Here is a 19,576-nt window from a genome sequence, read left to right on the forward strand (position 1 = left end):
GCTGCCATCTTGGCTGGCAGTTAATTTGCATATCGCCCTGATTAGCCAATGGGAAGGGTAGCGGAGGTATGGCTAATTACCATGTTTCTCTTTTATTATATAGGATATAATTTTTTAAATAAAAAATAAAAGGAATAAGCACATGACCCAGATAGAGTCAATAAGAATCAACTTTGTGTTGGAAATGCTAAGAAAATAAAATTTACTCATCATAATGGGGTTGCTGTGAAGAACCTGGAGCTTCCGGCTGATATCATGTACCAAAAGGAATAAAAAATTGCCTGACTGGTGTTGCTGGGTGGATTGAGCATTGTCCCATGGACCCAAGAGGCCCTGGGTTCGATCCTGGTCAGGGCACATGCTCAGGTTGCAGGCCCAATCCCCATTAGTAGGAAGCCCATCAATGTGTCTCTCTCATCGATGTTTCTATCTCTCTCTCCTGCAGCTCCCTGTGGGCAGATGGCACTGAAAGTCAGGAACATGGGCCACCTCGTGTTGATGTCTCACTATCCGGCCCCAACACTCAGATACTTACCTCTTTGTGGTACATACATAAAGGCTGGCAAGTCTCTTTTCTATAAAATGCTTTAAAGGTAACTCTAATGAGCATGCATGCAGAGACAGGAAACACCCACGCACACAGTTCAGGAAACTCGGCTTTGGACAATCTAGATCTCAGCAGGTCCAAGAAGACACCACCACCTCAGGAAAATGCCCACGACAGACTCTGACCCAGGGACTGAGAACCGTACCGTCAGTAGAGCTGTCCCAGAAGCAAGAACTCGCCGTGTGTAGTCCTGCTCCGTTCTTCTGCATAATTATACAGGTCACTTCAATGAAAACAACTTTCATTAGCGAAATCTACTTGGCAACACACATTTCTTTTTGCCCACTTTCAGCACATGTATATTGATCACGTGGTTGATGCTCATAAAAATTAAGGTCCTATGACACTGACAAACCACACCTGTCCCTTCCCTTCGCTGCACACCTGGTCTACAAGCATCTGACCTGAAATCCTGGGGCATGCCCTGCAACTGTTCCAGCAGCCAACTAGGCCAGGTGATGCCAGCTATGACCTAAAGTAAAGCAATGTGCACAACACAAGTGACACTTCTACAGGGAACTTGAAGGCTGGGCACCACGCTGACACAACCACTCTCTTCTGACACCAGACCTGCCTCTCATCAGTATTTCAAGAACCAGCATCCATATATACGAGAAGCAAATCCATTACCAATGTATTTGAATGGTTTTCCCAGCTTGGTGAGTTGGCTTAAAGTTTGTTCTACGACATTTGTGGTCCACTGATTGACTTTGCTGTGCTGATAGGCGTTGCCACCGATGGCACTTTCTATAGCCTCTTTCACAATGTTGCTCACTTCGTCAACAACAAAAGTGGTCTCTTCCGCAGTCTGGTAGTCTTCCATCTTCCCCCGCGCGTCGCCTCCGCCGCCCTCTCTCTCCCTCTCTATTTAAAAATCAATAAAAACATATGTATTAAAAAATGAAAAGTTTCCCCATAAAAGGAAAGAAAAGCCAAAGATGGAAGAATCAAGACAAAACCTTCGTGTCATTAATTGAGCACTTGAAGCAAACTCTACTACTGGATATTTTACTCATAAAGGTCCCTTGTAGGTGGACCAGCTGATAAAGTTGTTGGTAAAGACAAGAAATAACTCTAACTAGCAAATTGCCTGGTGCAGGTTATGGCTTTTTTTCTATAAATGGTCAGATAGTAAATATTTTAGTTTTTGTGAGTAATATGATCTGTGTGATAACTACTCAACTCTGTTGTTGTAATGTGAAAATAGCCACAGACAACACATAAATGAGTGTAGCTGTGTTCCAATAATATTTTATTTATGAACATTTTTTTAAGTTACACTTCCTTTCAGTTATTTTAAAGTTGAAATGACCTCAGATGGTTAAACCTGTGGCTGCTTGCCTCAGGTCCCTATGCATCATATGGAAAGAGTTACCCATAAGAGGAAAGAAAAGCCAAAGAGTGAAGTATTTTGCTGGTTACGACTTAAACAGTTGTTTCCCTTTTTCACCACTCAGGATTATGCTAGGAGGTGATACTCCCCTTAGCACATCAGGCAGAAAATCACATAGCCTACTTTATTTTACATCCACTCCTACTTTTACTATTCTTGGAGGTTGCTAAATTATCATTTTTAAATCATGTTATTTCTTGTGTTTACTGGCAAAATGTGTTTTTCTCAGCTTTCCCTATTCCAAATTCTCCTACAGTTCAGCAGCACAAATTACTTTTAGAATCATATATGCCTTTTCAGCACACTGTATATGCAGGCATACAGATGAGCAGATTTGACTATACTTGAAAATTTCTCCAAGCCTAGCACTACCCTGAACTGCTTTGTCCTTTTGACATTTGACTAAATAACCTGAACCTCTTTCCATTTTGACAGTGGAATTTCCTTCTTCCTGTCCTTCCCTCCTAGTCCCCATAGCCATCATTTCTTCACATTTACCATAGTACCAGTACCTTATCACAAAGCCCACCCCTTATACTCATTTCCCTTTCTTTCCTTCGAGTATCTTCTTCTAGCATAATCCTGAATGGTGAAAAAGAGAAACTACTGTTGAAGTAGTAACCAGCAAAATACCTCACTCTAGACCAGGGAGGGGTCCTCAAACTATGGCCCGCGGGCCACATGCAAATACAAATATTGTATTTGTTCCCGTTTTGTTTTTTTACTTCAAAATAAGATATGTGAAGTGTGCATAGGAATTTGTTCATAGTTTTTTTTAAACTATAGTCCGGCCCTCCAACGGTCTGAGGGACAGTGAACTGGCCCCCTGTTTAAAAAGTTTGAGGACCCCTGCTCTAGACATTAACTTAGTGGGCCTTTATAGATAATGTTTAAAAAATTTTAGTACCACTTACAGCTTTTTTGTTTTTTGAAAGAAAAGAACTGGTACAGAATATTAATTTGATTTTAAGTCTAAGGTATGCCAGTCCCATAAACAAAATATGACATGTTATTTATTAATACCTAAGAAAGGCAGCTATATCAAGTATGTCTTACCAGAAGGCTATTATAAAATATCTTAAGGTTCCAACTTTAATTATAATTTCTGGTTAGCAGATAAATTCTCTATACTGTAAAAAAGTTTTTTTTTTTTTTGCTTAGTGATAGTGTTACAATTAATTTTTTTAGTTATTTTTTTTTCCTGGAGGGTAAACCAGCAAATTTGTAATTGAATTTACTGGGGTAACATTGATTAATAAAATGTTACAACTTGAATATTTTTTAAAATTTTTTATTGATTTTTAGAAAGAGGGGAAGGAGAGAGAGGGAAACATTGATGTGAGAGAGAAATCAATTGGCTGCCTCCCACACAGGCCCTGACCTGGGCTTGAACTCACAACCTGGGTATGTTTCCTAAATGGGAATCGAACTGGCAACCCTTTGGTGCACAGGACAACACCCAACCAAATCACACCAGCCAGGCTTACAACTTAGTTTTAAAGTTCTTAAATAATCAAGCTTTTGAGTACAGCACAACTTTTTTTTTTCATTTTAATAACACAAACTCCTCAGTAATGATAATGGTTTGATCAATGCCTCTTATACAACTAATTTCTTCCACCTTCATACATCCTAAATGCTTTGTTTATACTGCTATACTGCGTGACTATATCTGTTTCTCCAGTCTAATTGGGATGCAACTGTAGTGCAGCAGAAAGAGCAGTGAAGTTAATATCAAATACTTGGATTATAGTATTTGTTTTATAACTTAGCAGATGTGTGCCCTTAGTGTCCCAATGATCCCTGAATTATGACATGGAAGTAGGAAATAGTTTGGGACAAGGATTGGAAACTCAAAATATGTGATCTCTACACCATTTTAGTGGGTATGAAGATAGAATATTTGAAATAAAAAATTTTGGACAAAAGGTCACCAGACCTTAAGAAATTACTTAAACGACCTGAGACTCTGTTGTGCCATCTGTAAAATAGATACAATGATGCTTACCTCACAGGATTGTTTAAGGATTAATTGAAATACTCTATGTGAAAGAGTGTAGCTCAGTCTCTGGAAAATGGATGATGTTAATTAATGTTTCCTTAGGTTGGAAGGCTCCCTCCCGCCCCTTCCCCTCCACCACCACCCAAAAAATCTCCAAAATTCAAACATCTTTCAAGAAGCAGCCCAAAAGGCACTACTCTACAAAGCCTATTCAAACAATTTCAGTCCTTTGGTTAATAGTACTGGGCTTTGGAATCAGAAGAGATCCACAAGTTTAAAGTCAGAACTGCCATTAATTAATAATTCCATGACATTGAAAAACTTATGTATTCTCTCTGCATCTAGGTTTTCCATCTTTAAAATGAGATGATCATGATACATACTTCATAAGGTTATGAAGTATTAAATGAGATATGTACATTCGAGTACCTAGCTTAGAAAGTCCTCTATAAGTATTACACAGTATGAATAGAAGTAGTAATAGAAAGTCTTCTTTTCAGTAAAATGTGAATAAAAATACCTCTAGAGTGTGGCAACGTTCTTATGCTAAATTCTTTTAAACTATAATGCTGAACCAACATAACTAATTGGTTTGTACCTTGAGATATTTGGGGCAAAGCTCAAACCCCACTTTTATGGAATATGCTTTCCCTACAGTGGGGGTTGGGAGTGGGCAATAATACTATTAATTAGTAGAAAGTAAAACTAGAAGATTAGTCCTCCGGATACAAGCAGCAGAAGACCAAAGAGCAGTATTAAGATCAGCACTGGAAGACCGGACCTCCTTAATTCCCTGGCGTTCACCTCAACGCCCCTCTTCGCTTAGAGCTGCGCAAGCGTACACTGATTTGCTCTTTTCTCCATCGTGCCCCCGCCTCCAAACCCCATCCTGTCTACCATAATACGCAGGCGCATCTCCTCAAACCCGTTCCCTGCCATACACCTCTCTCTCTTCATTTCTTTCTCCCTGAACTTCCAGCATCTCAGCAAGTTCAAACTCTCCTGCGTGAGGGTGGCGGCGATCGAGAGGTCACGTGATGAGCATCTTGCTGCCCAACATGGCGGAATTCGACACCATCTCGGAACTGGAGGAGGAGGAAGAAGCAGCTACGTCCTCGTCCTCGTCGTCGCCGTCGTCGTCATCGTCTGTATCGGGGCTCGAGGATGACGAGGGAGATGAGGAGGAGGAAGAAGAGGAGGAAGAAGAGGAAGAGGAGAAGGAGCAAGAGGAGGAGACGCCGCCACCGCCTCGGGTAGTGAGCGAGGAGCACCTGCGGAGATATGCCCCCGACCCTGTACTGGTGCGGGGCGCCGGCCACATCACCGTGTAAGCGAGAGGGGGTTATGGGGTTTTTAAAGGCTGAGATATGGCGACAAATGAGAAGGTGATCAAGGGGCCAGTGGAGTAAGGGGTGCGGGGGGGGGGCTTACTGAAGCAGACATTTAGGAAATGACACCTGATGTAAATGGAGAAATCTGCGAGAGGGAGGTGTATAGAAAGTGAGAATGCAAATGCGATGCGCCAAAACCAGGTAAATAGTGAGCATAGGACAGGGGAGTGAGGAGTTTGGGAGCCAGAAGGTGAGTGTCCTTGCTTCTCTGTGTACGCTGGCAAGTGAATACTCTTTCAACTGCAGGATGTGTCAGATTATTTGCTGCTAAGATTGGTGTCTGGTGGAATACTGTGACTGCTGTGATATTTGACAAGACCTAGACTTGGTTTCTTCAAAACAGAAATATGACATAGAATTCCCACCCACCTACATAATCATCCATCCATTCTTCCTATCCAGTCCTTAAATAAATAAATACAGTTATCCTTTCCATGTCTTGATCACTCTCACTCTCTTTCCCTAAATATCACACAATTAGAGGTTCGGGTTGAAAGAAAGCTATGAAAGAGGTTCAGGTTGAAAGGCAGCTATGAAAAGTAGAAAGAGTAATGGATTGAAAGTGAGGGCTCTTGGTTGTTAGTCCCAGCTTTGCTGCTTTCTAACCCTGTGACCTTGGTCAGGTTACTTACCATTTCTGGGCTTTTATTTCTCTGTCTGTAAAATTAGGGTTTTTGGATAGATGGTTTCTAAAAACTTTCAGCTCTGAGATAATTTAAGATACGTACTTGCAAGAGATTTTGTATGCCAGAACGTTAAATATGCAAACATTAAATATATATGAAAATTAGTACCCCAGAAGCCTAGGATGATATTGTAAAAACTAATGCAGAATGACTTTTTTTAATGAAATTTTGGGTAATATTTGAGAAAATAAAAAGGGGAACCTCATACCATAATAGTTGCAAAGTAAAAGGAAATGTTAATGGTTCTCTGGGCTTTGAAGACTTCATTCTCATTTTTATGTGCTTGGGTTGTAAATACTTGAAAGTTTGAGTACTGGGTCATGTTCATGCTCTTAACTATGCTATCTTATACTGCATTTTCAAATAGAGCTATTATTTTTTTTTTACTATCAAGTCATGCTGCCTCTAATTTTGATAATGGCTCCCCTAGCCCTTTTGATTTTCAACTGACTTTATATTATCTGAAATCATATGTTATAATATACATATTATACCACCTCCCTCCATCATGTTAGCTTTTTTTTCTTAATCCTCACTCGAGGATATGTTTTACTGTTTTGAGAGACAGATAGACAGACATAGATGAGAGAGAAACATCGATTGGTTGCCTCTTCCACAGGCCCCAACTAGGACAGAACCTGAAACCCAGGTATGTGCCCTGACCGGGAATCAAACCTACAACCTTTCGGTGCATAGGAGAACACGCCAACCAACTGGCCAGGGCCCATCATGTTAGCTTTTGATTTTAACATGTTGAGTGTTTTCTTTGTAATATATTGTTGTGGTCTTTGCATGAAATGTATTAAGAAAGATTTTTAAATACAGGATGAGTTTGGGGATATTTTTACACCTGCTTCTTGGTTAGGCAATTTTAATAGTTTCTCTTGGTCCAAGAATGTTATCAATAGACTACAATGGCCAGATGCCAGCTTTCTGCACTGTTTTACTTTCATCCCTTTTATCACCAGGGAGACTTTTTTTTTTTTAATTAAATCTTTATTGTTCAGGTTACATTTGTTCCTCTTTTTCCCCCCCCCATAACTCCCCTGTGCACGATTTTTGTCCAGTTTCTTCCCGCATCTCCCATTCCCCTTTCCCCGCCAAGAATAGTCAGTCCATTCCCTTTCTATGTCCCTGATTCATTATAATCACCAGTTCATTCTGTACATCAGATTATTTATTCACTTGATTCTTAGATTCACTTGTTGATAGATGCATGTTTGTTGTTCACAATTTGTATCTTTACCTTTTTCTTCTTCCTCTTCTTAAAGGATACCTTTCAGCATTTCGTATAATACTGGTTTAGTGGTGATGAACTCCTTTAGCTTTTCCTTATCTGTGAAGCTCTTTATCTGACCTTCAATTCTGAATGATAGCTTTGCTGGATAAAGTATTCTTGGTTGTAGGTTCTTGGTATTCAGCACTTTGAATATTTCTTGCCATTCCCTTCTGGCCTGCCAAGTTTCTGTTGAGAAATCAGCTGACAGTCGTATGGGTATTCCCTTGTAGGTAATTGAGTCTCTTTCTCTTGCTGCTTTTAAGATTCTCTCTTTGTCTTTTGCTCTTGGCATTTTAATTATGATGTGTCTTGGTGTGGTCCTCTTTGGATTCCTTTTGTTTGGGGTTCTCTGCGCTTCTTGGACCTGTAAGTCCATTTCTTTCACCAGGTGGGGGAAGTTTTCTGCCATTATTTCTTCAAATAGGTTTTCAATATCTTGCTGTCTCTCATCTTCTGGCACCCCAATTATTCTGATGTTTGTACGCTTGAAGCTGTCCCAGAGGCTCCTTACACTATCTTCGTATTTTCGGATTCTTTTTTCATTTTGCTTTTCCGGTTGGGTGTTTTTTGCTTCTTCGCATTTCAAATCTTTGGCTTGATTCTTGCGCTCCTCTGGTCTGCTATTGGGTGTCTGTATAATATTCTTTATTTCAGTCCGTGTATGCTTAATTTCTAGTTGGTTCTTTATCATAGCATCGAGGGTCTCATTAGTTTTCGTGACTCTCTCCTCAAGTTTATTGACAGCTTCTAGCACATTTTTGCAAGCCCTCAAAATTGCGATTTTTAGCTCTATATCCTCCATTTCTGTCATGTTTTTTTGTCTCCGCATTTTTTATGCTTTCTTGGTGCACCCTCTAGTGGTCTTTGTGCGCAGTCTTGTTCTAGTTGAGCCTTGATTGTTGTAGTTAATACTAGAGGGATTTGACCACCAGGCCGACTGGCTGTGTGAATCAGCTGTGTCTGCCGCGGAAAACTTCTGTCCTCTGGGGAGGTGCTAATCTAGCCTTTGCCTGAGGCGATCCGGCAAATGGCTCTGCGCAGGGCTTGGGCGGGGCGGGCTCAACAGGGCGGGCGGAGGGAGCCGTTATGGTGCCCTCAGTCCTGTTCCCAGAGGCTCTGCTTCTCAGAACCCCCGGAACCGCTGCAAACCTCGGAGGGAAAGCTGCCTTCCAACTGATGCCAGACACTCCCGCTTCTCCCGTTTGGGTCCGAGTCCCCAGCGATTCGCCCGTATCTGGAGCTCAGAGTCTGAGACTCCCCCCTGACCGAAAACGACAACCGCGCTCTCAGCCACCAGCCCGCTTTGCGCGCGCACCTCCGCACCTGAGTTTTTTCCACACTGCGCCTCCTCTGAGCCTCGGTGTGCTGTTATTTTTCCTTCTAGTTGAAGAGTCTCTCCTCAGCCAGCCTTCCTGTGGTTCTGGGTGATGTCCGTTCCGTCTTTTAGTTGTATTTTTGAAGTGGTTGTTTGCGGCAGCAGTCTGCGGTGTTTACCTATGCCGCCATCTTGGTCTCTCCCGAGACTTTTTTTTTTACCCAAACTAATTATGGTGCAAAAGGTTACTTTCATGCAGATTATTTAACATGACTGAACAGAAAAAGGGTTTTTATTCCAGGCTATATTTTATATTCCAGAACTCCTCACCCTATTATTTTCTAAAGTTCAGAGAACAGACAGGGAGCAAGAAAACAGAATTTAAGTTCCCTGAAACTCTTGTGGTTCCATTCTACTCTTCACACAATCATGGTGAAGTACTTACCAACCTATTTTTAATTAAAAGCAAAGCACTGACACTTGCCATGTGCAGGTCCTTGTTATTGGTATAATATTCCTCCCAGTTTAAAGACTCTGGAATTAGGAGTGTGAAATGGTGGTGTTGGTAGCAACTGTTGGTATTAATTGAAACAAAAACCTGAAAAGCAGCAAACCAGTATTGAATTGCTAACCAATGCATATAGTTTGGAAAATTACTTTGTATTGTACACATTCTCTCAACATTTGACATCAAATGTCTGAGATTTGATAAAAGATTAAATGTTTAGGAGAACATTTTACTTGATCTGAGACTCTGGTCTGTCAATGGTAGGAAAACTTTTTTAGTAGGTAAAGTAAGATCCTTAGGAAATAGTTAATTCTGAGACATCTAAAATATCAGGTTCTGTTTAATTTTTTCTGGCATAGGAATGTTAGAGTTGCCCTATATGAATGAAATATTTCTTATTCTGCCTCACTTCTTCTTTTTTCCATTCTCTGTGCAGTCATCTGTTTTGTAGAGGACTTAGCTTTTTTTTCAAAACTTAAATTTTGAGAACCATCACTTCAATCTCAGTATACTTTAAACCTAGCATTTCCCCTCCCAACATTGGCTGTGCATTCCAATTGCCCCCTTTCTGACCCTGATAACACCATTCTAATTTCCTGGGGTAATATTTCAAATTCTTAAGTCATTTTACCTCTTCATTCTTTTTGAATGCCCGTCTGTCCCAAAATTATGTCATCATGCATTTTGAAATGTCTATTAGATTTTTAAAATTTTATCCATTTCTACTGGCACCACTCTAGTTTGGGTTGCCATTATCTTCTGCTTGAATTATTGGCACAGACGGCCACCTCTCCCCACTCTAATCTATCCTGCATGCTTGTGCCAAACTAATTTTCTTAAAACATAGTTTAATTATGTCACTTTTTTCCCCTGCGGTAAAACCCGCATTGGATCTTAATTAGGTCTGAATTCCTGTGCTCACTTCTTCCAACCTCTGAGGTCAAGGAGTCTCTCTACTTGCCCAAAGCTCATCCCTCTACTTGTACCTTCCATAGCTTTCTCTCAGATAGTGCTCCATCAGGCAGCCCCTGTCTCTCTAATACTCCTCTGCTTCTCTACTGGCTTAGCTTGTAAACATATTAAGAGAATAATTCTTTAAACACAAAATAAAACCAAAGCCTTCCTAGACCTATATTTCCCCTCTAGTTACTGTCTAGTCTCTCTTCCTTCCTTTTCCAAATTTCTTAAGTGTTGCTACATTCTCCACATCTATTTTCACCCCTCTATAATCTGGATTCTGCCACCATGACCACAGATGAACTGACCTTAAGATCACCATGATCCTCTTTTTTTAAATTTCTTTATTGGTTAAGGTATTACAAATGTGTCTTCATCCCCTCATTAACCCCCAACCTCCCCCCGCCCCCACACTCATGCTCTCATCCCCCTGTGATCCTCTCATTGCTAAATTAGTGGGCATCTTTTATTCCCTTTCTGGTCCTCATGGCTGCATATGATAATTATAATGACTCCCTTTCTTGGAGGCTTCTACTCTGGGAGTCACAAGCACACAGGCCTTCAGAGGCAAGATAGGTCACAGACAATGATGCAGCATGAGTAGTGATGGGGCCTTACTTGAACTGGAAAGTATATGTTTTGCCTAAAGGTATTTAAATCCTGATTAAAAAATTTTTTTCCAGCCAAAAAAACCCCAGAAATTCCTTGGTCACTTCACTCTCCTTGTATTTTTGTGGCTAAATCTTAACTGTCTCATTCATGGGCTTCTCTTCCTCTCTTGCCCCTTGAATACCAGTACTACCCAGTGTTTTGTTCTCAGCCTACTATTCTTCTCATTCTTTGTTCTCCCTAGATGATCTCATCTTGACTCTTCATGGTTTCAATTATCTGATGTCCCCCAAATATGTATCTCTGTACCAGACTCTGCTCAGACTGTTATCTGATTTTTCTTACCTTATGACCCATCCTTATCTTAAATTCAACATACTCAATACAGAACTCATTCCACCCACACACACACTCACACCCCTATCCCAGCCCCTCAAAAAATCTCACCTATTTCTGTATTCTCCATCTGAGTTAAATGTACCTCTATGATCTTGTTATTCATCCGTGGTTCCTCTTTCCCACTCACAATTTTCACAACTAAGCAATCAGCAAGTATTAACAATATATGACCCAAACTTTTATTATTCTCCTCCCTACCACCACTTCCCTGATTCAAGCCTTTTTCATCACACTAACTAATTGTCTTGCCTTCATCTTTGTCACCTTCACATCCATCTCATCCTGTTGCTAGATTATGACACCACTTTCCTGCTTAAGACTATTATGTTGTTTTCCTTTTACCTACAGGATAGAATCTAAGCTCCATAATGTGACTATAGAACTGGACCCTACCTATCTATCAGCCTCAACTCCTGACATTTCCCCTTACTGCTTATATTTTCCTGTTAACAGCATGCTGTTTCTTATCTCTTTGTCTCTAAGAAGGGGCCTTCATCTGGTATTCTCACTTTAGCTCTCCATATCTCACCAACTCCTGAAAGTCTTCTCTACCCTCACTACATTATAAGCTGCAATGGCAGGAACAATTTCTGGTTCCCCCTTGAATCCTCAGTGTGCGCCCTAGAGTAGGCACTCAATAAAAGTGAGTTGAATGAATATTGGTTCACTTCAGTAGCACTCAATATTGGTTCACTTTAGTAATATCATAGTGCATACTATATTATAGGTCCTCAACAAATACTAGTTAGTTGAATCATGCTATGGATAGTACCTGTGTTTCTGAGCGTAAGTATATATGTATACAATAATATCATCAGTGACGGGGATGGGGATATGGAATGGCTTTACCTCTGAAAGTTTTATTAAGCAAGCCCATGTGTCAGAATACCCATCTACTTGTATCTTCCTAATATATTGACTTTTAGTTACTTTAACAAGATATTAATATTTTAACATGTGATTAATTATAATTTTTTAAGAAGTAGAATGACTTAAACATACTAATTGTAACTCCAATTCTGAGGTGATGATCATAAATGGATATTTGGGGATCTTTTTCAAAATTTCCAAAAATATATGGCTAAATTAGCTCTCACTGATTTGAAGTTCTAGAAACAGAAATAATGAAGTGTTTCTTGAAAGTATTAAGTGTTTCAGAAATATTATATATCTGAGTGGTATGATTTAGTATCTATTACTTTTCTTCTTGATATTTTTAGAATAACTATTTGGATCCAATATATTAAAATACAAGGAAAATTCTATCTCATGAGATTTTCTTTCCTAGTTGTAAACATTACCACATTCTTTATATTACGTAAAATATGTAAATATTTACCCTTGATGGTACCCCTGTATAGAGGTTAGTAAAGATGATAGGTCACCAATTCTCAGGTATTTATAAAATTATTTCATTAAAATTAATCTAAAAGAGTTGAAGTTATTACATATAGAATTGAAAAAGGCCAAATTTGACACACAGTGCATTTCCACAAAAATTAGAGAGCACTACAAATATTAGTAATTCTCAAATCAGTGAATGGAATGCCTTTTCTGTTAACAGATGTCTTTTGAGAAATTACAGTGATGCATTGTTAATTTGTGTTTGCATAAGGTAAATATTTTATAAAATTTTAGGCTTTGAGAATACGGAAGCTATGGTAACACCTGCCATTTTACAGTGTGGCAAGACATGATTGTTTCCATCTAAAAGATTAAAGAAATTTAACAATATATATTTTAAATCTTTTTGAATTGTGTGGCATAAATTTTACTTTTCCTTGGTATAATAAATAAAGTTCAGTGCACATGCTCTAGAATCAGAGTTACTATAAATGCATAGTTTTCTAGTTAAATCATGTTTCTTGTTAGCAGAATTTTACTACGCTTTGATTTGTTTTCTTAAACAACCTGAGCACATGAACTTCAATTTGTGCAAGGTTTTCAAAGGCTGATATATAGCCATTTTCAAAAAGATTATAAACGGGGGTATAGGGAAGGAGAGAAGAGGGAAGAGCATCTAAGAGGACCCATCCTTCTTTGCCTTACTCTAAAGAATTGTCCAAGAAATTAAAATTTGAGCCCAGCCACCATGGCTCAGTGGTTGAACATTGACCTATGAACCAGGAAGTCACAGTTCGATTCTTGCTCAGGGCATAAGCCAGGTTGTGGGCTTGATCCCCAGTGTGGGATGTGCAGGAGGCAGCCAATCAATGATTCTCTCTCGTCATTGATATTTCTATCTCTCTCTCCCTCTCCCTTCCTCTCTGAAATCAATAAAAATATATGTTTTAAAAATTCGAAGCATTGAAAACATTTGACAAATAAAATACAATCATTAGGAACCACCAGCTGGGTCCATCTCAAACACATAGTAGGCTCTATATTTAATGAAGCCAATAAAATGACAGCATGAGCAGTTCCCAAGTACCTATTTGTCTAATGCTAAAGAACCCTATAACTGATCATTAATGGGTAGATGAGCTTCTCTAACCATGAGATGGACTCATGGTTCTTAATGGTTTGTTTATGAAATAGCTGAGGTTTTTATTCAGCAGCAGCCATTTCAACATTTTTTAATAGCTGCTAAGTGAAATGTTGTGCTTAAGGCTATTTCAGTTAAGTAGTCTTTTAAAGTGCTGAGACTCTAATAGAGAAAGTTAAGGAAGAAATCTCTAGTAGGCAAGAACAGGACTGCTACTACCTTTTAGCTAAAATTGTGAAAGTATATTGGGCCTAGTTTGCCTATAAATATACCATTTTGAAGTAGATGTATGTAGGCCATAAAACAGTGTTTTAAGAAGCAAAATGTTGTTTTTCTTACTATTTCTAATATACTTTTTATATTTTAGAAAAATGAATTCCTTTCTATATTAGAATAGAAACATAGTAATTTGAATATAGCAAGTATTTCTTGAGAACTTGACCACTGAGCTAAGCACTGTGGAGAATACAGAAAAACAAAGTACAAGCCTTGCTTTAAAAAGCTAACAGGAGCCCTAGCCGCTTTTGCTCAGTGGATAGAGAATCAGCCCACGGACTGAAGGGTCCCAGGTTAGGGGACCTAGATATAGAGCCTAGATTCCCATCAAGGGCACATACCTCAGTTGCATGCTCGATCCCATCCCTGGCCCCAGTCAGGGCATGTACAGGAGGCAACCAGTTGATGTTTCTCTCTCACATCGATGTTTCTCTCTCCCCCTTCCTTCTACTCTCTCTAAAAATTAATGGAAAAAATATCCTCGGGTGAGGATTAACAAAAGAAGCTAACAGAAAAATTGCCTTTAAGATATTTTTAAGAAATAAAAAGAAATTAATTAACTGTTGAATTGTATAGTACACATAAGTGACTTTGAGTGTTCAGGAAAAGGGGGAATCCATTAAAACTTGAGCATTCAAGGCATTGGCACTTGACTTGAGCCTTGAAGTCTGAATAGGATTTAAACTAGAGAGAAGAAGCAAAAAGAACCACATGAGCAAAGACAAGAGCCAACATAGCAGTGGCACTGGAAATGGAGGAATCATTATGGAATGGTTTCACTTGGAACCACCTGAATAAAAGTAATGCAAAAACCAAACTAGAAGGAAGGTGCAAAACCTATACCAAAGTCTAGGTTAAAGAGAGTCAATGTGCCATTGATAGAGATGAGGAATTTAAAAAGGGCAACTAGTTTCCAATAAAAGATAACATTTAATTTTAGACATGTTTGACTTGTGGTATTATTATTTTGCAGCAAGATATCCAAATGGAAATTTTCAGTGTTCAATTAGAGATGAGGGACTAGAGCAGGTTGGAAAATATAAAACTAGCGATATAGATTTGATTGTTATCAGCATAGAAGTAATTATCAAAGCTATTAAATATAGATAAATTGGTATACTTTCCTTAGAAAGAAAAGCAGATAATTAAAAGCTAAATTTGGGGGGAAAGCAAGAGTGTTAGAGGAAAGTGAAAGAATGGAAGAGTGTTAGGAAGGGTGTGATCAACAGTGTCACAAGCTGCAAAGTCAAAGGGGAACGTTCTGAGAAGAGGACACTGAATTTGGCAATAAAGAAGAAAAGATGAACTGGAAACTGGAAAGGAAAGTTCATTTGTCTTGTGATAAATGCAAAGAGATAATAACAAAACTAAGAATTTTTTAAATAATAGAAATAATCTACACATTTTGGGGGTTATATATGTCTATATCCTCTACATACTTGATATCTAGTAAAAGAATGGCAGCTGGAAAAAGTTAAAATAACAGCAATCTAATGGAGGTAGGAACATGTTATTGACATTGCATCTAAAAGGCATTTAGCTCAACAATAAAGATTTTTTAAACAATAAAAGACATTTAGACAAGATATGGAAATAGAGCTCTACTTTAAAAAGTATCATGTCTACTTTCTAAAATGAAACCTGTATATATTCCACAATATGAATTTACTCTTTGTGGAATAAAAAGTTAAATTATATCTTTTTGACTAGTGATAAAGTCACTATTTAGCTACATCTGATTTAAATGAAATGTTTTTTGCTTTACTAAATATTTGTCATGTTATTGATTTCTGAGTTAGTAGATAATTGAAAATATATATTTAATAGTAGAATGTCAGTTTCTCAAACAGCATCTGAAAGTTGCTATAAAAACAGAGTGTACTATCTTGTTTTTAAGTTTGGCTATGCGCCTATGTCTATGTATAGATTTAAAGGGAATGTTATTATGAGAATGTTATGTTCTCATTATATGTTGTACTGACACCTGGAAAAGTAATTAAGTATTTTTTAAATAAAGTTAAATTCTGTTTTCACTTGCTAACTAATTTTCTCCACTGTTTTAAAATACAGAATTTATTGTTGTAAAATACATTTTAAACATACAGGTATAGTATATTTATGCACAGATATGTGCCTTGCTACTAGATATGTGCTAGTAGAGTCCTTGTGTTTAATTGGCTTGTGTCCTTGAAAATAAGCTATTACCATAATAATATGAGGAGAATATAATATTCTCACATAGAGTTTTAATAGGACATTGGATTCTTAACGTCTTTTAAGTGACCCTACGACCAAAGTGCCATAAATCAGTTAAATCAAAAAGTATAGTAGGTTATTATTCAAAAAACTTTTATTAAACATCTATAAAATAACATTATGCTACTAAAAATAATGGATGATAGCAATATAAATAAACAGTAGTTTCTGTTTTCCAGGAGCAAAAAGAACGTAAAGATTGGCATTTGAATTTTGGTTCACCCCTTAGTATTTATATAACTTTGGGCAAGTCATTTAATTCATTACTTTTTGGAAAAAAAAAAAAAGGTTTCTGAGTGTCAGCTTCCTTATCTGTAAAGCCAGGATAACAATACCTCTCCTGTAGCGTTGTAAAGTCTAGAAATAGTAGTCTATTTACCTAGCATAGTATCTAGCTCATGGTAAGTTCATAGTTACCAGTAACTTTCTATTATTGCCTACTTCTTAAAGGGTTCTCTATAAATATTAGTATCTCTTCCTTTTTGATTACACCCATCAAATCACTAACAAAAATTGTGGCCACTATGATATATCACTAACATGCAGGAAGTGACCTTTGTTATGTCTTCTGAAATCAACAAGTAGGTGAACCAAGGCTTATAAAATTCATTTTGACTTCCTAGTACAGATTTCAGTGAGCATACTTAAAGAGAGTCAAGAGCTTTCAAGGCTGGGATCTGTTTTCTTAAAATGGGTTGAACATATACATAAAAGCCATTCATAAGGATCAACCTTTGAGTTTCTGAATAGTAACTGATTATAAGTTGTCAAAGTCTATGGTTCCAAAGGTTTTCTTAGTTTTTATTAGGAACGTTTTCATATATACACAAAAGTAGAAAGAATAGTAAAATCCACTCTCCCATACATCCATCAGCCAATCCCAACAACTATCTACTAAAATGTTTTTTTGTGTGTTTTTTAAAATATAATTTTTATTGATTTCAGAGATGACGGGAGAGGGAGAGAGAGACAGAAGCATCAATGATGAGAGAGAATCATCAATTGGCTGCCTCCTGCATCCTTCCTCCTGGGGATTGAGCATGCAACCCAGGCATGTGCCCTGACCAGGAATCAAACTGTGACATCCCAGTTCATAGGTCGATGCTCAACCACTGAGCCACACCAGCTGGGCTAAAGTGGGTTTTAACAGAACCATTTCAGTAAAAAATTATATTTCCAGCTCTTTATCAGTGTTTCTCTAAATCATTATTTTTAATCCCATATCATGGATCTAGTTAGTTTCTTTTATTAATAGTCAAATATTTATTTTATATAAATATAAAATTATTTTTAAGACATGTTTTAAAATCACAACATCAAAAGAAAAATGCATGGCTTTTTTTTTAATGGGAGAGAGTTAAATATGCTGGGTAGAATATATTTTGTTCTGTCTTTGTTTTTAAGGTTTGGCTTGAGCAACAAGTTTGATACTGAATTTCCCTCCGTTCTAACAGGAAAGGTAAGTGAGAGTTGGCTTTGAACTTTTCAATTCTAAAAACATTGTTTTATGATGTATTTAGTGTTATGAAAAATGTTTGACTCACTGGCAATGAAATCTCATAGTAAGAGGCCAGGGTACTTGGAGGCTGTGCTATTAGTGACTGAAGGCTATGCCTATGGCCAGTTATTTTGTTCATTGTCCATTAATGCCAGCCATCATTTACTTATTTGTTCAGTTTTTACAGTTTTGCTGTTTTTCTCAGCCCTGGTACCTATAACTGTTTTCATTTAGGTCAGTAATTTCCCATGTGTTTGTGTGTGTGTGTGTGTGTGTGTGTGTGTGTGTGCAGTATAAAAACAAATAGACTGTGTGTGTGTGTGTGTGTGTGTGTGTGTGTGTTTTGTTGTTGTAAGCGGCAGGAATGATACTGGGTGTTAGACTGATGGGGTCAGAACTGACCTGGGTTCAACAACCTCGGTACTTGAGTTCTGGCTAGGAAAGAATTCAGAGCCAAGATTCAAATGAACACTCAGTGAACATTTATTTGGTAAATGGTGGAGGTAGAAAGAGTAATTCCTAGAATAAATGGGCTTAAGAAACAAGTTATAGAGGTAAAGCAAGGGCACTTGGATCTTGGGAATAAGGAAGGAAATGGTGACGTGTGTGGTGGGAGAAGGAAGGGGAGAGAAAGGGAGGGAGAAGGTAAAGGGAAAGGCACTGGTGTGCTTTCAGGAGGGAGGGAAGAAAAAAGGGAGAGTGTGCTGGGTCCTCCATCCTAAGGGTTTTAAGGGTGAAGATTTGGGGGGAGGTCCTAGGGCAGTGATGGCGAACCTATGACACGCGTGTCAGAGGTGACACACGAACTCATTTTTTTGGTTGATTTTTCTTTGTTAAATGGCAATTAAATATATAAAATAAATATCAAAAATATAAATCTTTGTTTTACTATGGTTGCAAATATCAAAAATTTTCTATATGTGACACGGCACCAGAGTTAAGTTAGGGTTTTTCAAAATGCTGACACGCCGAGCTCAAAAGGTTCGCCATCACTGTCCTAGGGGAAGATCTTAATAGAATATTCAGCATCTTTCCAGGTGTGTCCTTTCAGGGTCTAAGTCTCCACTGATTGATTGGTCGATGCCAGGGCAGGGGGTCATTATCCAATGCAGCTAGTCCTGAGGTCATCCATGGGGTCACTGGTCTGGTTTTGTTACTTTTCTGGGCCTGGAGCTGAAATACAACTGAGATCTAAATGTTATCTCTAGGGAGGAAAGGTCAGGGGGTCCAAACCACTTGACCAGTGATATGCTAGGGGAGGAAAAGTCACCCTGGGGGTGAGGTCCCACCCTACAACACCCTACAATGTCCTTTGCTAGGCACCTGGGCTTTCCACCCTGATGACTTGTACCTAGCCCATCGTCCTTGCTCTGCTCATGTCTGTCTAACTGCCTACCACACTTTCAGGCATTTCTTTTTATTTACTGGTGTGTTTTTTCCAATGCAAATCAATTCCATAAAATGAGAAGTTACTATGAATCAAAGCATAAATACACAAACAATATATAATCAAAAATAGATGTACAGCATCTACTCTAATAACAGAGAAACATGCAAATTGGTGTCACTCCGCTACACCTACCAGCCAATCAAGGCGACTATACAAATTAACCCAACAAAGCTGGTGGTGGCCACGGAGCTGGAGGCTTGGGTTGCCCCTAGCAATGGAAGAAGCCAAGCTTCCTGCCCGCCCTGGCCACCACTCAAGGAGTGGCTGGGGGCCTGGGTCGCCGGGGGTGACCCAGGCTTCCAGCCCGCCCTGGCCGCCGCTCAAGGGAGAGAACAACACACAGGCACGGTCAGGAACCTGAGAGATCAACACAGAGGGGCACCTGCTCTGAGCCTCCGATGCAGCTGGGGCAGGCCCCCAGCGGGGACACACACACACACACACACACACACACACACACACACA

General features: G+C 38.8%; 2 protein-coding genes across 5 annotated transcripts in view; one reads left to right on the top strand and one right to left on the bottom strand.

Annotated features, from left to right (window-relative positions):
* Nucleotides 1-675: 675 nt before the first annotated feature.
* LOC102246905 (dynein light chain Tctex-type 1) lies at nucleotides 676-1,453 on the bottom strand. Its single transcript, XM_005860680.2, has 2 exons — nucleotides 1,238-1,453; nucleotides 676-830 (listed from the first exon to the last, which is right to left on the bottom strand). The coding sequence occupies exons 1-2, from the start codon at nucleotides 1,428-1,430 to the stop codon at nucleotides 676-678; spliced, it is 348 nt and encodes a 115-aa protein (XP_005860742.1). The 5' UTR covers nucleotides 1,431-1,453.
* Nucleotides 1,454-4,880: 3,427 nt separating this feature from the next.
* The window catches only part of CHIC1 (cysteine-rich hydrophobic domain 1), a 158,310-nt gene continuing 143,614 nt past the window's right edge, over nucleotides 4,881-19,576 (top strand). For all 4 annotated transcript variants that reach the window (XM_005860683.2, XM_005860685.2, XM_005860684.2 and 1 more), the window contains exons 1-2: nucleotides 4,881-5,329; nucleotides 17,568-17,622. In XM_005860683.2, coding sequence (XP_005860745.1) covers nucleotides 5,040-5,329; nucleotides 17,568-17,622 — 345 coding nt within the window. In that variant the 5' untranslated portion in view covers nucleotides 4,881-5,039. The remainder of the gene's footprint in view (nucleotides 5,330-17,567; nucleotides 17,623-19,576) is intronic.

Source organism: Myotis brandtii, unplaced genomic scaffold (assembly GCF_000412655.1).
Source record: "Myotis brandtii unplaced genomic scaffold, ASM41265v1 scaffold1381, whole genome shotgun sequence".
Classification (NCBI taxonomy): domain Eukaryota; kingdom Metazoa; phylum Chordata; class Mammalia; order Chiroptera; family Vespertilionidae; genus Myotis; species Myotis brandtii.

Bases quoted from the DNA above. Each gene is read 5' to 3' on its own strand.
- LOC102246905 (XM_005860680.2), bottom strand. From the start codon at position 1,430: ATGGAAGACTACCAGACTGCGGAAGAGACCACTTTTGTTGTTGACGAA. The intron at 831-1,237 runs GTAATGGATTTG...TTTTCATTGAAG, and splicing joins AAAACCATTCAAATACATTG to TGACCTGTATAATTATGCAG.